We start from the raw sequence: 18465 nt of genomic DNA on the forward strand, positions 1-18465 counted from the left end.
CGCAGGGATGTGTGACGTTTGTGCATAATGACTTCTTGGCCCCCGAAGGCATACGTACTCAGCTTGATCTGAACCAGGTAGTCCGCCTGCAGCCTACCACTGCACTTCGAGTTACGGGATCATGGTGACAGCCTTTCACCGCATTCATTGATACAATGTCACAGACAGTAAATTCAAACATTGACATTGTATTTTGCCTCTCTGTAGAATCATAGAATACAGTTTGTCTGCAGTGTTCTAAAGTGTAAAAAAATATATGCTAGTTTTAACTTGTTCACAGCTGTGATCACTGCTATCAGAAGAGTAGTTTTGGATACATATTTGAATTTTTTTGTTAGAAATTTAACCATTTCTATCTAAACATTTAATAAAAGGTGTAATCCTTTCCTGCGTTCGGATCACTGTTTTGAGTCTGTGTTTAGACTGATACTGTTTTACTTATGCCATGTGATTGCGGATAGTGACACTCTTATAGCCTCTGACATAGAAGTCATGCTTCTAGGGATGGGGATCCCACTGAACCACCTTCTATTAGAAGGTGGTCAGATTGCCCCATTGTGTCTGATGACTGGGTACCTCCAAATGTATCTGTTACGCAAATACCCCTATTTTTGGCAATTCCTGCATCACAACCAGCACAGATATTTGAAAGTCAGTTAATTATTTTTAACTATTTATGATGGATGACATCCTGAGCATATGGCTACTCAAACCAATATGTAGGACAGCCAATATCACACCACAGTAAAATGAACACCTGGCACCCCACCGACCTCACTGAAATGAAGAGGTTTTCGGCACCAAACCCATTGTGAAATTCAAGGTAAGACTGCTTTTCAAAGAGTATATTGCATCTAAGCGTACTTGCTAGAGAGTTATTTTATAAATTTTGACTGTAATACTGGTTATACCTGGACATTACAGATTTATGAATGGAAAGATTACATAGTTACATAGCTGAAAATCTAGATCCATCAGGTTGCCCTAATTCTGTGGGTACAATTGGAAAACTTGTTTAGAATATCCTCCTACCCTTGACGAACAAAGATTATCACTTATGAGTAGACAATTATTACACTGGCATAGATTTATTTACCTATATCTTTTATTTTGTCACCCTAGCCTATGGCACAATGCGAGAAACATTATTATTATTCATAAAGCACCAACAAATTCTGCAGTGCTGTACAATGGGTGGACTAACAGAAACATATATGTAACCAGACGAGTTGGACACACAGGAACAGAGGTATTGAGTACCCTGCTCAATGAGCTTACATGCTAGAGGGAGTTGAGTATGGTGACGCAAAAGGCAAGGGTAGGGTAGACAAGTAGGTTGCTAGTATAGTATTCACTGTGGGCTTAGTGTTTTGTTTTGATGACAGTTGCAGGAGAGGAATCAGGGTGCTTGGAGAGAAAGTTTTTGACCGTTTAATTGATATGCCTGAAGAAGTAAGTTTTCAAAGATTTTTTGAAGCAGTGGAGACTGGGTTAAAGTCTAACAGAGAGGGGAAGGGCATCCCATGGGAATGGTGCAGCCCTAAAGAAGTCTTTAATGTGAGCATCTGAGGTAGGAGTACATACAGAGGTTAGACGTAGGTCTTCGGACGGGGTGTAGGGGCCCAGACGGGACATATTACCTCTTGTGTCACTTTACCCCACTCCCTATAGAATGTAAGCTTGTTTGAGCAGGGCCCTCAATACACACTGTTTCTGTGCGTCCATGCCAGTGTCAGTCGGGAGAAGTGATGCAAAAATGTAACAAAAAGTGTATTGCTGAGTGCAAAATATGAGGGGAATAGTCTTGGCTGATCCGTGCATTCAGCCATATCTGGTTCACTGCAAAGATTTCCAGAGACTTTGTGGCAGGCGCATTCCTTGTACAATGCCTCAACAGACTGCAAAAAGACAACCCAGAAAAAGTGCAATCTGTTATAAGAAAAAGAGTTTGAAGGAACTGTCTGTGGCATTGCCCTCCTTGCCCACCTCTACCTGGCCCAAGTGTTTCTTACTCTTACACTACTAAGTTAAATTACTCTGTATGTGACTTGATTTAATGGTTATTAAGGATTCCTGACCTTGGCGTGTCCTAATTACTCTTTGCTAGATGATTGTACAGATTTATTGGCTTGTTATACCAATTACTCTGATTTCTGGATGATCTGACCTTGGCCTGTCCCTGTTTAAGCTAAACAATTCAAAATAACCTATTTGAAATACCCTGGGTTGCTTCTGTTTTGATATATGGTATCATGGGAATAATTTTCTTTCCTTAAGTCAGGGCTTGACAAATTTGGGAGCCAGCTAAATAAGTTAGAAGCCAGATTATTTTTTTTATTTTTTTTAAACTTACAAAGCTTCATATTCAATGACAAAAATACAATTCTTAAAGAGACACTATGGTCACCAGGACCACTGCAGGGTCAGTCGAGGGGAGACCAGCATGGCGTGGGAAAAAAAGGTGAACAAAAACACCATTCCCTTGCGAATGGAAGGGGTCTGGCCACATAAATACACACACACCATGACAGACACACACAAAACATAACCATGACAAACAGACACACACGCAAACCATGACAGACAGACACACACACATACCATGACAGACAGACAGACACACACACACACACCCCATAAGAAAGGGATTTTATTGTTCCCAATTAACTGCAGAACTGAGATGAGGAAACATTCCTTATCCAGCTAATACAAAAAAGGCTAAGTTCTAAGACTGATGAAGTCCCAGTCTGAGACACTCAGACCAGGAACAAGCAGCGAAGGATATGTCTCTAGCAGCTTAAAAGAGCTCCACTCGATGATGTAATCCATGAACACAATTAGAGAAATAAGAAATGGCAAATCTATCGAGCCCTTCTGGCCCCGGCCACAGTAGCTCAAAGTCCTGAAGGCCTTGGTGTTCCACAGGGTAATGCCCCAGAATAACCTCTAATACCACCCACTACCTCTTCTCACATGGCAGTTCCTGCCCAACTTGTTGCTCCAGTTGTCAGGAAGAACATTCTGGAGGGCAAAGACGCTAATCTAGTTTCATTACTGATTGCATTACAAGATATGATAGAGAACAAATCCTACTACTATTATCACTACAGGGACATCTTAGTAGTCTAGGCACGCAACCCCAGGCTGCTCCAAGTTCACGCACCACAGAGAATTACAAGTACAGCAGTAGTGTCTTTTATGATTACCACAAGTCCTCAGCAAAGGAACGAGCCACCTTGGACAGAACAAATTGAGGATGCCTACAGTCTTCTTCAGCAAAGCACAAGTGTGCAATAAGCTCAACTCAGAAGGGTGTAAGGTTAGTACATGTACTCATTCACTCTGTTTTAGAGTTCATGCCACAACAATGTGCCCTAACAGACTTTCCAAAACAATGGCTAACATCAGTCAAAACAGACACTCTGGCAGAATATCTACAGAATCACCTCTCACCACACTACGTTTGCTATCTGATCATGGGCTTCACCTCAGGTTTCCACACAGGCATAATTTCAGGCACCCAATAATAACCTAACCCGCAATCAGCAGTTATTTACCCACTCTCTGCCGATCTTCTTTTTGCAGCTGAAGTAGAGCAGGGTTTTATGATAGGTCTTTTCCAGACTCCCCGTTCACTTCTTAGCATATCAATTCATTCAATAACATAAAAACAAACAAAAAAAGGCTTAACACTGACCTCTCAATTCTTCTTCGACACCCAGCTTGTACTTATTTTATTAAAATCAATAAAGCACCACAATTGGCAACAATCAGTAAAGTTAAAGGGGCTTCACGGAGTAAAACAGATTTCAACAATGCATTTAAACTGTTCCGTATCGTTCATTCCTTATGGTATGGCATGGTATCTGCATGGCGTCAACTAGAGGAATAATTACTACTTCACTATTAGACTTCTCTTTAGAGTGAAAAGTATCCCAAAGATTTACGATGTATTCACTCAAATCTTGTGTTGGCTTCTTCTTAACCACTATAGATGCTCAACAGTTATTCACTGTTTAGATTATTTTCTACTACGGTAATTGAGCAAGCTGGAAATGATCATTATCTTTGCTAATGCTTTGCTGCTTAATGGTCTTCGATCCTATTGTCTATGCAAGCCAGTTTACAAATTAAAAAGGTTCAGAGCATCCAGGAAACCATTGCAATATGCTAGCACGCAGTGTCTATACATGTAATCAACTGCAGTCACTCCTGGGCATGCTGAACTTTGCCAAGTGAATTATCCCCCAATGCCTTTCTTTTATTTCTAATTTACACTGCCTCCTGACAGGCCTGCCAGACGACAGCAGAGTAACCTTAGGGCTAATTCTTAGTGATACCTGCCTATTATAGACAGGAGCCTGAACACTAGACTGCTACATAATTTTCCCATATTAGCACTGATACTCTATAATAGAGTGTGTCCAAATCATTACCATTTGCACAAGTGTTAAAGGGCCACTATAGGCACCCAGACCACTTCAGCTTAATGAAATGGTCTGGGTGCCAGGTCCATCTAGGATTAACCCTGCCTGCTGTAAACATAGCAGTTTCAGAGAAACTGCTATGTTTACATTAGGGTTAATCCAGCCTCTAGGGGCTGTCTCATTGACAGCCGCTAGAGGCGCTTCCGCGCTTCTCACTGTGATTTTCACAGTGAGAAGACGCCAGCGTCAATAGAGCATTGAGAATGCTTTCCTATGGACTGGCTGAATGCGTGAGCGGCTCTTGCCCCGCATGCGCATTCAGCCGATGACATCAGAAGAGGCAGGAGAGTCCCCAGTGCCGAGGGAGCCCGGCGCTGGAGAAAGGTGAGTGTTTAACCCCTTCCTCCCACTTCAGCCCGGCAGGAGTGGGACCCTGAGGGTGGGGGCACCCTCAGGGCACTATAGTGCCAGGAAAACAAGTTTGTTTTCCTGGCACTATAGCGGTCCTTTAAGTGGCTACATTTGTTACTTCAGCTTTTTGGAAAGGTTTGCAACCAACCTCCTTTGGTATTGACTTTTAGGTGCTTACCTCTACATTTGTTACTTCACAAAGTGGATAGACAAACCCACTTTTTTTATGTATTTGTTTTATTATGTTATATTTAATTATCTATTAACTACTTTTAAGATATATTTGTGGTGTAAGTGTTTTATGAATGATTGATTTTAGAAATCAAAAGTCCAGCTAGCAGCTGATTTTTATATTTTACTTGGAATTTGTCCCGTTGGGGTTACCGTAATTTTCTTTGTTTTAATAAGATTGAGGCACTGTATGAATTTTCAATGGCCTTCTTACTCGTTTTTATTGATTTTTTATTTGTTATTTTTAACTATTTTTATCTTTATTATCCTGTATTTATTTATGTATGCATTTACTTAATTACTTATCTAGATAAGATCTCCTGGTACAAACACATCTAGTATTCCCAGAAACAAGCAACACCACAAGCAGCCTACCCCCGGAATGCAACACTGTATGCATCCTCTACACACAAATATATATATATATATATATATATATATATATATATATATATATATATATACACATACATTAAATTAGAGGAGCAAAGGTTTAAAAATAATATCATGAATTATTACATTACTCAGAGGGTAGTGGATGCATGGAATAGCCTTCCAGCTGAAGTGGTAGAGGTTAACACAGTAAAGGAGTTTAAGCATGCGTGGGATAGGCATAAGGCTATCCTACCTATAAGATAAGGCCAGGGACTAATGAAAGTATTTAGAAAACTGGGCAGACTAGATGGGCCAAATTGTTCTTATCTGCCGTCACATTCTATGTTTTTATGTTTCATACCCTCTCCTTCCCCTGTCCCATGTATTATACAACCACCCATGTAGTTACATTTACCATGCAAAGGGATATGAGGTGCACTGAGGAAACTGGCCTTGGGGCAGGAAGGAGAAGTTTGTGGGCAGAACAGGAAAGCAGCAGATATTATTCAATGTATTGAGCATTGATTCAAATGATAAAAAAATATAATATTGCCTCTGGCAACATTTTGGTCTTCTGTTTTAAAAAATATTAAGAAACCAGGATAAATTCAGCGGTGAGCAAAACAATTAATAAGGGAATTTGATGATTTTTACCAAGGCATCTCATAGGAGACATAATAATACTGTTTATATTATTATCACAAACAGCTCTCTGGTAACCTATTTTTTAAAGGGTATGTATCAGAGAGAAAAAAAGCAGAAAGAGGTCATCCTATCACATATACAGAAATAAGTTTTCACCCACAGCAGAAGAAAGTATTCTTTAGATTATGGATAATAAAGATGCAGCCGGTTTAGCAACTTCTTTATAGATTTTTAAGTAAAAGAGTTCTGTGGTAACACTTAGAAAGTGGTATCTGCTATAAAGAGTGCATTATTTATATGCTACCGGTATAGAACATAACTATATTAAATAGAAGTTATTTTGTTTGATAAAGATATTATATTATTATTACATTATATAACGTTATATGTTATATTATATTATAGACACAACAGGCAAATTTCACACAAATGCACACAAAATTAGCATGCTAATATATTCTTACCAATTCCTGGCAGCGTGTACTTTGAGAAACCAAACATCCATTTCAAAATTTCCCAGCTTGGCCACAAAGGTCTCTCACCACTCATCAAATCTGCAAAGCTCTGTGGAGAGTTAAAAATATTATATTATAAATTGTCTAACTACATATGGTTGAAAGTGTTTTTTTTATGCATCCTGTCATAGCATGCACAGCCAAAAACAATTATTCTTGCATTATTACTGAATGAATTAAGTGAACATTTGTGTCAATCTTTCTTTTATTGAGACATATGATTAAAACATGACATAAAATATAATTAGGAGTTATGGCACAGGTACAAATATTGCAACCCATTGAAATAAACTCCTAGGAAAGAAAGACTCTTCTTTTCTATGCTAAAGTAAAATAACAATGAAAAAGTAAACAAACAGAATGTATATGTCTAAAGCGTCATAAGAGGATAAAGTTAGTTAGTGGTGGATAACATGTAAGTGAGAGGAGTGAACCCCTCAGAGGGCCCCTTAATAGGCTGAATGCGATTGTGCTACATCGAGATCCAGAAAACCAGATAAAGCACACAAGGTGAGTAGCTGGAAGGCAATGACGAGACACAATGCCAAAGAAAGAGTCCTGTGCCCAGCACTGAAATCAGCTGATGCCCTTCAGGGGCCTAACAGAGTCCCGCCATGAAATCTCCAGGATCGGATTCACTTACCCAATTGTATGGACGTGAGAAATTGCCATGCAGCCACCAGGTAAAGCATGTACAGTCGGCAGAGTTCACCCTGTATTTCTCAAGTCTCAACCATGTTTTGAGGCATAGCCTCACTGCTCTGCTGAACTTCCTAGAATCGGACCTCTCTGGCCTCATGATTGAAATTGAACCCTTGCAGTGTCTTTGCACCATTCGGGCTTGATCGGGAAAGGGCTCTGCCACCCTCCGCACCGCTTCAGATTGTGTACTCATAGGCAAGCTGCTAGTCGGGTCACCAAATGCTGCAGGTATCAGACATGAATTCAGTGGTGCTCATAATGCCTTGGAAATTCTGTTTAGTTGGTGCAGGACAACACAAGTTTATCCATCTTGTGTGCATCTGAGTATCTGTTTAGTCTACTGCAGTGATGCAAAGCAAGGAAGCCTCCAGGGAGTCGTCCAGGATCAGCACCACCAGTCCAAAGGCGGGGGGCACCAAACGGCAGCTCTGTCTCCAGTCCTTCAGGTGCACAACTTTTGTTAAAGGGGGCCTCCAATAGGAATACGTTTATTTCCCATGGGAATTTGACTTCAGTGCACCTGCTCCTTTCTCCCTCACAGTGCCCGATCGGCACCTCAGTGTGACCGCACCTGGCCCTGTCACAGTGCCCAATCGGCACCCCGATGTGACCACAACTGATCGGAGAGGTTACTCACCTTGCCTCCAGCGCCTCTCCCTCCACACAGCTCCTATGACAGAGGCCGGGTCCAACGTTAGAACGTCACGAGTGACGGCGTCATGTTTTCGCTGTGCACGCATGTTCTGGAGTCATGGGACCCAATCTAGCAAATAGCAGGTTTTATTTAAACACAAACCTGCACCTGTTCAGTGTCCTGTCGTGTTTCCCATCCTGTGTTGATTATCTTAGAGCTTGTTCCTGTTTCCTGTTATTTGGTTATTGATCTTGGTTTGCCTTTCCGTATTTCTGATATCCCTGACCCTTTGGCTTTGTTCTTACCGTATTTCTGCCTTTCTGTATTCCTGACCTCGGCTCGTTACTGGTCAAGCATGGTGGTGGGAGTGTCATGGTCTGGGCCTGCATGAGTGCTTCCGGCACTGGGGAGCTACAGTTCATTGAGGGAACCATGAACACCAACATGTATTGTGACATAACAAAATAATAGGTCGCGCTGTACAGAAATAATACAATTTAAAGGTAAAATGAGAAATATAAAATATAAAATAGATAGAAATTTTACTCACATATAGATATACACTAAAATAAATATAAGAAAAAACGTAATAGTCCCAATATGTGGTGGATTCCAATAGGCTGATGGAAACTTGATACTGTAGTCAAAATAGAACGCTGGGTCTTCTATGGTATAGGCAATCTTGGTTCAATTTTATATATATATTTTATACTTGTACTAATAAAGGAATATTGGCTTTTTTTCACCATACATTTGCCATATACCCTTTATTTTATTTTATTTTATTTTATCCGTATATTTTATATTATATTATCTTTTCCTCTTTTACCTGGTTACACGTCATTTTGGAGCTGACTATTGTCTAAAGAATCCTAGGTGGGGATTATACCACCCACGCCATCATATTGAGCAGTATATCCTGCTCATTCAAATGTGAGTACGTTCTCTATTTTTTAAGTCTTACTTTTATATTTATATACAGTGAGCACTATATTTTATTTTTTTTACTTCGAGGAATTACCCGCATCTATGTCCCGCCAGTGGGGGATAAACGCCACTGAATGCTGATTACACTTGAGCAAGTACATGCTCTTGCATAGGTGAGTGAAATACCTCCCCTACACCTATTTCAGTTTATTTTACTTCTGCCAATACAGTCTGCACTATTGGAGTCTCCCTGTCTTTCTATTTTGCATGCCCATCATTGAACCAAGATTGCCTATACCATAGAAGACCCAGCGTTCTATTTTGACTACAGTATCAAGTTTCCATCAGCCTATTGGAATCCACCACATATTGGGACTATTACGTTTTTTCTTATATTTATTTTAGTGTATATCTATATGTGAGTAAAATTTCTATCTATTTTATATTTTATATTTCTCATTTTACCTTTAAATTGTATTATTTCTGTACAGCGCGACCTATTATTTTGTTTTTTCCACATTCTTAATTGAGGACTTTAGAGGGAACCTCATACCCATAGGTTGCAGCTTCTCTCTTTTCTCTTCTCCTTTAGACCACCTAGCGCTGAGCCTATACCCCCTTTTTTCTATGTATTGTGACATACTGAAGCAGAGCATTATCCCCTTACTTCGGAGACTGGGCCGCAGGGCAGTATTCCAATCTGATAATGACCCCAAACACACTTCCAAGACGAACACTGCCTTGCTAAAGAAGCTAAAGGTGATTGACTGGCCAAGCATGTCTTCAGACCTAAACCCTATTGAGCATATGAGGGGCATCCTCAAATGGAAGTTGGGGGAGCGCAAGTTCTCTAACATCCACAAGCTCCGTGATGTAGTCATGGAGGAGTGGAAGAGGACTCCAGTGGCAACCTGTGAAGCTTTGGTGAACTCCATGCCCATGAGTTAAGGCAGTGCTGGAAAATAATGGTGGCCACACAAAATATTGGACATTTCCACTTAGGGGTGTACTCACTTTTGTTCCAAAGGTTTAGACATTAATTGCTGTGTGTTGAGTTATTTTGAGGGGACAGCAAATGTACACTCTTATACAGGCTGTACACTTACTACTTTACATTGCAGCAGAGTGTAGTTTTTTCAGTGTTGTCACATGAAAAGATATAATAACATATTTACAAAATGTGAGGGGTGTACTCACTTTTGTGAGATACTGTGTGTGTATATATATATATATATATATATATATATATATAAATCAAAAAAGTATTACCGGCACTCTTGGAATAAATTCTCATCCAGTTTATTTGTAGATAGAACCAGTCAACGTTTCAGCTCCCGGTCGGAGCTTTCATCAGGACACACAAGGCATAAAACATTGCAAAAGACAAACATATATAAGACATCTCATCCAATAATCACTCACCAAATCAGCTGTAACTCATCGCTCCTCCTGCACGGCGTGTACCCGGCATCACAGCGCATGTGCCGTAGCAGTCCACACTTCCGCATCACGTGATGGAGGGGGGGCCATATGTTAATCCAGGAGGCGTCATAGTATCCTAGCAACCTCCGATACGATCGGCCATGGTTGCTACTATGTAAACAGCTACCGGTGGCTGTTTACATAGTAGCAACCATGGCCGCATCACGTGATGGAGGGGGGGCCATATGTTAATCCAGGAGGCGTCATAGTATCCTAGCAACCTCCGATACGATCGGCCATGGTTGCTACTATGTAAACAGCTACCGGTGGCTGTTTACATAGTAGCAACCATGGCCGATCGTATCGGAGGTTGCTAGGATACTATGACGCCTCCTGGATTAACATATGGCCCCCCCTCCATCACGTGATGCGGAAGTGTGGACTGCTACGGCACATGCGCTGTGATGCCGGGTACACGCCGTGCAGGAGGAGCGATGAGTTACAGCGGATTTGGTGAGTGATTATTGGATGAGATGTCTTATATATGTTTGTCTTTTACAATGTTTTATGCCTTGTGTGTTCTGATGAAAGCTCCGACCGGGAGCTGAAACGTTGACTGGTTCTATCTACAAATAAACTGGATGAATTTATTCCAAGAGTGCCGGTAATACTTTTTTGATTTATATATTATTGGGACCTGGCACCTGGTTACATTTCTTAAGTAGGAGTGCAAGAGGCTATGTCTTGTTTATATATATATATATATATATATATATATATATATATATATATACACACACACACACACACACATATACATACATATATCCATATAGACTAACTACAAGTATATTTAATCATATATAAATAGTACCTATGTTAGTAATATTGAATATTCATGGATAGAATCCCAATGAAGAAAACTAATTATTTAACTAATATTAGCTGAATGTGTGTAAAAGACATGTACAGTTGCAAGAAAAAGTATGTGAACCCTTTGGAATGATATGGATTTCTGCATATTGGTCATAAAATGTGATTTGATCATCATCTAAGTCACAACAATAGACAATCACAGTCTGCTTAAACTAATAACACACAAAGAATCAAATGTTGCCATGTTTTTATTGAACACACCATGTAAACATTCACAGTGCAGGTGAAAAAAGTATGTGAACCCTTGGATTTAATAACTGGTTGAACCTCCTTTGGCAGCAATAACTTCAACCAAACGTTTCCTGTAGTTGCAGATCAGACGTGCACAACGGTCAGGAGTAATTCTTGACCATTCCTCTTTACAGAACTGTTTCAGTTCAGCAATATTCTTGGAATGTCTGGTGTGAATCGCTTTCTTGAGGTCATGCCACAGCATCTCAATCGGGTTGAGGTCAGGACTCTGACTGGGCCACTTCAGAGGGCATATTTTCTTCTGTTTAAGCCATTCTGTTGTTGATTTACTTCTATGCTTTGGGTCATTGTCCTGTTGCAACACCCATCTTCTGTTGAGCTTTAGCTGGTAGACAGATAGCCTTAAGTTCTCCTGCAAAATGTCTTGATAAACTTGGGAATTCATTTTTCCTTCGATTATAGCAAACCGTACAGGCCCTGATGCAGCAAAGCAGCCCCAAACCATGATGCCCCCACCACCATACTTCACAGTTGGGATGAGGTTTTGATGTTGGTGTGCTGTGCCTCTTTTTCGCCACACATAGTGTTGTGTGTTTCTTCCAAACAACTCAACTTTGGTTTCATCTGTCCACAGAATATTTTGCCAGTACTGCTGTGGAACATCCAGTTGCTCTTGTGCAAACTGTAAACGTGCAGCAATGTTTTGTTTGGACAGCAGTGGCTTCCTCTGTGGTGTCCTTCCATGAATTCCATTCTTGTTTTGTGTTTTACGTATTGTAGATTCGCTAACAGGAATGTTAGCATTTGCCAGTGACTTTTGTAAGTCTTTAGCTGACACTCTAGGATTCTTCTTCACCTCATTGAGCAGTCTGCGCTGTGCTCTTGCAGTCATCTTTACAGGACGGCCACTCCTAGGGAGAGTAGCAGCAGTGCTGAACTTTCTCCATTTATAGACAATTCGTCTTACTGTGGACTGATTAACAGCAAGGCTTTTGGAGATACTTTTATAGCCCTTTCCAGCTTCATGCAAGTCAACAATTCTTAATCGTAGGTCTTCTGAGAGCTCTTTTGTGCGAGGCATCATTCACATCAGGCAATGCTTCTTGTGAAAAGCAAACCCAGAACTGGTGTGTGTTTTTTATAGGGCAGGGCAGCTGTAACCAACACCTCCAATCTCATCTCATTGATTGGACTCCAGTTGGCTGACATCTCACTCCAATTAGCTCTTGGAGATGTAATTAGTCTAGGGGTTCACATACTTTTTCCACCTGCACTGTGAATGTTTACATGGTGTGTTCAATAAAAACATGGCAACATTTCATTCTTTGTGTGTTATTAGTTTAAGCAGACTGTGATTGTCTATTGTTGTGACTTAGATGATCAGATCACATTTTATGACCAATTTTTGCAGAAATGCATATAATTCCAAAGGGTTCACATACTTTTTCTTGCAACTGTATATATCACATGCTGTCACATTACTAAGTACTACACATAGATTCACACAAAAACCAGACACAGGATTACAAGAAATAGATAATACTAAAAGTTATTATTTTACTTTTTAAAATATAATGGAGGCTACAAAGTTCCATTGTATTAGAGAAGGTGAAACAAAGGGCAGATGCGTCAAAATCTACTTTATGGCCCAAAAGAACAGACGGTCAGTCTAATAGAATTCTTTGAAGATTGACAGATCTCTGATGGATGGGTATCCATAAAGATAAGAATAATAAAGACAAAAGCATGACTAAATTCAATTAACCCCTTATACAAAGTGGTAGTTGGATTTCCTGATAAGAATTTCTTGTGGTGTTACTGTCAGGGTACCTGAAGTCTCTACCTCGGAGGAGGTTGGACTTTCTGGCGGCCGTCCTCTCAGGGGGACTGATTCACCCAATCCTCACAGCTCTCATAACCGTTTACATGCCGGCCGCGATAGCCCCGCTTCCTTTTATGACGCGGCGCTCAGGAGCCGACGTCATGACGGCAATCACGTCCCGACCTGTCAATCTAGTTCCGAACAACGAATCAGGGCTCGGCAGGGGCAGAGTCATCAATCAAAGAGCTAGGTATAAAATAGGGATGTGTGTAATGGTTCATTGCCCTGTCGTGGTTCTAGCTTGTCTGGTCACTCAGTGCTCTTATTACTATTGTCTCTTTGGTTTTGACTCGGCTTGTACTTTCGTTCCTGCTTATCTCTCGTGTCCTTTGACCTCGGCTCGTCTCTCGCTTACCTGTTCTCTCGTTCCCTCGACCTCGGCTTGTCTCTGACCATTCTTTGCTTTCTCCTTACGTTAGTCCGGCCATTCTAAGGTCCGGTATACGTACCTATCTCCTGTTTGTATTCTGCGTGTTGGATCCCTGTCCCGATCCTGACATTTACAACGCCATCTATTGACCAATATCTAGATGATGAACTGTAGAAAAGATACAACCACCTGACTCTATTGTTCACTTTAAATTAGTGACGTAAAGAAAGTTTAGGGAAGCTTTTCCTTTAAAAATTGAGGCTGGCCGAAGACAGGTCTTAAGTTTGAGATCTGGAGCAAGAAGTTAGAAGGTCTTTGTTCTTTTATCACTAACCAAAAGCTGGACACACCTAACTCTCTGTATCTGTATATAAGTCTTAAATTAGAGGGGCAAAGGTTTAAAAATAATATCAGGGAGGGTAGTGGATGCATGGAATAGCCTTCCAGCTGAAGTGGTAGAGGTTAACACAGTGAGAGAGTTTAAGCATGCGTGGGATAGGCATAAGGCTATCCTAGACTTAAGATAAGGCTAGGGACTAATTAAAAGTATTTCGAATTATTGGGCAGACTAGATGGGCCGAATGGTTCTTGTACGCCATCACATTCTATGTTTCTATCTGTTCCAACTAATTCTGGAACTTAAAAAAAATAAAAAAATCTAACAGCCTATTTCCACAATTCTCTACTCATACTTGCATACACTATTCATGGAATATATCTCCAAGCCTAAAGAGAGCTGGTAAATATGCTGGTTTAATGTAATTTAAATTAATATTTATTTACTTAAAGCAGAAATATACCTGGATAAAAGCTGGTCAGATTTCAAAGCTTATGAAATCATAATTAGCTAAGGAAATATACGGTTATACATTCCATTACATATCAAGCTATTATCCAGAGATATTGACTTATCTGAATTTAGTGATAATTAATCTTTAATCAGGAAAGCTAATCTTCTGCAAATGTAACATTTGGTTAGAATTATTCTTTTGATATTTACTGGATGGAAAGAATAGTTAATTAAACTGATCTGGTGTGAGAAATATTGTACAGTATTTGTTAATTGAATATTAAAGCTATTTTTCCTGTGAGAATTGTAGCCAGCAGTGACAGAGTTAACACTGTGTGATTCAAACTGACAGCAAAAGTTTTTTATTCCTGTAAGCTGCGTCCTGTTGTGAGACGCTGTGAAAAGTTCTGTGTTAAAGAATGTCTAGCTAATTTCAAATCTGTGTTCGGTAGTAAAGCTTTCTGAAATTTGCACCTATGTGGATATGTTGCTATTTAGCTATCTGTAATTGTGTCATAACTGTTGCCATATTGTATAATTATTGTGACAGATTCCCTGTCCCTGGATTAAAAAACTGCTGCTAATGTCTTGAGCCAGATAACACAGGACATGTTCAGACGCATTAAAGCTATTCTGGCAACACAAAAGAGACCTACATGATATTAGTCAGGTGGTTTTAATATTGTGGCTGATCAGTGTATGTGTCTTACCATACCAACTTTGAAGAACTTCACTCCATTTAGAATTTTTTAGATCAATTTAAAAATTCCAAAAATAGCATAATAGCAGAAGGGGTGTGCTTACAAGCTAAATGTGTTTCATATTTAAACAGCACTTTCTCAACAGTTCCCATGTTTAAAAAAAAATCTGTATTTAAACCTAAGGGTATTTAGCTTGTAACCCTGCCTCCTCATTTTACTATATGTGCATTTGCCTGGAGTAAGGTTGCTGCAGCTATCAAAGACAGTGGATGGGGCTTACTTACTAAATGTGGTTTCTTTTTTTTTTTTTTTTTTTTTTTTTGTAAATTTTTTTATTATGACGAACAGGTGAGTACAGAAACAAACAGTCATACACCACAACAGTGTATATACGGCAGGTCAGTTCGAAAATTAACATCAAAAGTAAGCATGTTTATCTTCTGATCATCTGATATGCAACAAACGTCATATGGTTGTTCATTAGCCAATAAAGCGTAGGCAACTCTAGCAAAGTGACAAGCGAACAAATATAGTTAGATGCATCGTTAAAAGCTAATGCCATTCCAGTAACATCAAAAACCTCTCAATGAAAGCTAAATAATGGGATAACTTAGGGCCCCTATTCCGTGGCACCTTCAGGTGGCCCGGTTTGAAGTCTAATAGCCGGGAGAGAAGGTGGTGTTCATATTTGTAGTCATAACGAGTTGCGACATACATGGTTGAGTGCCCCTGCGTAATCCTGAGTGGGAGCAGTGTCGAGGACATGTGAGTATTTATTGATGAGCTAAGTGCATTGTGTAGCAATTGAGGGAGTGATTGTCTAGCACATACAGTGCACCACTAGGGGTGTAACCCTCAAGTCCTCGTCCTAGTCTAGGGTCCCCTGGGGGAGAACCTCCAGTGGCTACTCGTGTTACAGGAGTGGTTTAGGTGAGTCTGTCCACTTCGTAAGTCCGTCAGTCAGACGCCTGATGGGGTGCCTTGGAGTGTCGCAGGGCGTATGTTATGTTCCCTTCCCCTCGTCGGTCTATTGAGTCATACTGTGGAGTCGTTGTTCAGTTCGTTCAGCGTCCTAGTCGTCCCTGTAGTCAGTTTTTTGTTTTTTATTTAATGTTTTGGGGGGTGATGGCACTGGAGCGCCTCTCTGGTATCTACTACAAAGTTCTCCTATAGTTCACGCATCCTCACAGTCAGGTACCCCCGGTCCGGCCCCCCTGGGGCAGTCCGAGCCGCCACCACTGAGTCCCAGAAATGGGTCGCGTGGGGATGAGTAAGAGACCTCGTATATTGTTGGAAGGAGAAGAAGAGGGGGGGGGAGGGGTTGGGTTTAGATATGGCACCAGACATCAGCGCACGCTCGGTCTCTCCAAGACCGTATGAAACGGTGTGTTTCATGGTCTCCCTGCTCCTGGTCGTGAGAGGTATACATACCACGGGGTCCAGGCCTCTACATGTTTGGTGCTCCTTCCTAGCAATTCTGCATATCGCGCCTCAGCCGTGTGGATGTCTTCTACTCTCTGAAGCCAGTCCGTCACAGTCGGTGGTTGTGTTTGCTTCCATTTAGCGGGAATGGATGCTTTAGCCGCATTTAGTAGGTGTCGAACTATCGACCTCTTGTATTGGGCAATTGAGCCCTCGGTGTGATGGAGTAGGGCCATTTCTATGGTGAGGTCAGGTATGTCTCCCAGTATGGTCTTCATCTCTCGTTGTATATCCTCCCAAAACGGCTTAATCCGTGCGCAGTCCCACCAAATGTGTCTTATTGTGCCTGTGTGGGATTCGCATCTCCAACATGCGTCTGAGGATCCCGGGAATATTCTATGTAGCAAGGAGGGGGTCTTGTACCAGTGGGAAAGCAGCTTGAAGTTGACCTCCTGGTAATTGGTGCTGATGGAGCTCTTGTGCTGCAGAATCAATATCTGTTCCCATTGTGTGTCAGTGAACGTCCTATCCGTCAGCTCTTCCCATCTTCTTTTGAACGTCGTGTTCCTGGAGCGTTCTCCCGTTATTAGCCGTTGATATATGACTGAGACTCTGCCATCGGCATCCGAGTCAGTCGTGCAGAAATGTTCAAACCACGTTAGTTCCCTATGTATTGCTACCCTGTTGGGAAGGTTATAGTAAAAATGTCGTAGTTGCGCATAATGAAATCTATGCATGAGTGTTGGATGTGGTATTCCACTCCAGTCTCGAAGGTTCTGTATACCCGCGTTACTGAGGACTTCGGATATCGGGACAAAGTCTTCATTTCCTACAACTGGCCAGGAAGAACGGGGAAGTCCTCCTCCTATATCAGAATTGAAGGTGATCGGTATCAGGGGGCTCGGCTGCGGGGAGATGTGTTGGTTACGTCTCAGGTGGGACCATGTCTTCAACGTTTGAGCGACGGGTGATTCAGCACCTAGCATTGACGTTGTGTCCACCGAAGTATGCCACGTGAGTCTGTGGAGGGCTTTGTTACTACCCTCTCTATTCAGCGCCACCCACAGTTTGGTGTCAGGTGCCACATGCCAATCCCTAATCCGCTGTAGTACCGTGGCATGATAGTATTTGCGGATATCTGGCAAAGCCAGGCCTCCCCAATTTTTGGGTAGGCATAACTTGTCAAAGCTGAGCCGAGCCCTTTCTCCCTTCCAGACGTATTGTATCACCGCTGACTTAAGAGATGCAAAAAATCCCGTCGGGATGTGCCAGGGGATGGTGTGAAAGTAGTAAAGGAGCCGCGGGAGGACGTTCATCTTTATTACCGATATACGTCCCTGCCAGGAGATGTGGTCGTAGTTCCAGCTTTTGAGATCGTTTAGGATTGTGCGCAAAAGGGGGATGTAATTCGTGGCATAAATTTCTTTCGGGTTCCTGGGTATCCAGATTCCCAGGTATCGCATCTGGTCCCGACACCAATGAAAGGGGTATTCACGTTGAATTTGCTCTCCTACGTCCATCGGGGTCGAGACATCTAATATTTCGCATTTAGTTAGATTGAGTTTCAGTCCCGATAACCGGCCATACGTATCGAATTCTCGCATCAATGCCGGCAGGGAATTAGTCGGGTCGCTCACGAAGAAGAGCATGTCGTCTGCGTATGCAGCTACCTTATGTTCCTGAGTCCCATGCCGAAACCCCCTGATCTCCGGGGTATGTCTCACCCTATCCAAGAACGGTTCCAGCGAGATGGCAAACAAGAGTGGTGATAATGGGCAACCCTGACGCGTGCCGTTGTGGATGGTGAAGGCGTCCGTAAGAGCGCCATTCACCCGTACTTTAGCGCAGGGGTCCGTATATAGCGCCTCTATCCAAGCCATCAT

At 41.5% G+C, this 18465-nt stretch overlaps 1 protein-coding gene across 1 annotated transcript in view; it reads right to left on the reverse strand.

The window, feature by feature from the left end:
- Positions 1-18465, reverse strand: part of FAAH2 (fatty acid amide hydrolase 2) — a 178502-nt gene that overhangs the window by 13251 nt on the left and 146786 nt on the right. The window contains exon 8 of the mRNA XM_063432421.1: positions 6554-6653. Within this exon, the coding sequence (XP_063288491.1) occupies positions 6554-6653 (100 nt within the window). The remainder of the gene's footprint in view (positions 1-6553; positions 6654-18465) is intronic.

Source organism: Pelobates fuscus, chromosome 9 (genome assembly GCF_036172605.1).
Source record: "Pelobates fuscus isolate aPelFus1 chromosome 9, aPelFus1.pri, whole genome shotgun sequence".
Taxonomy (NCBI): domain Eukaryota; kingdom Metazoa; phylum Chordata; class Amphibia; order Anura; family Pelobatidae; genus Pelobates; species Pelobates fuscus.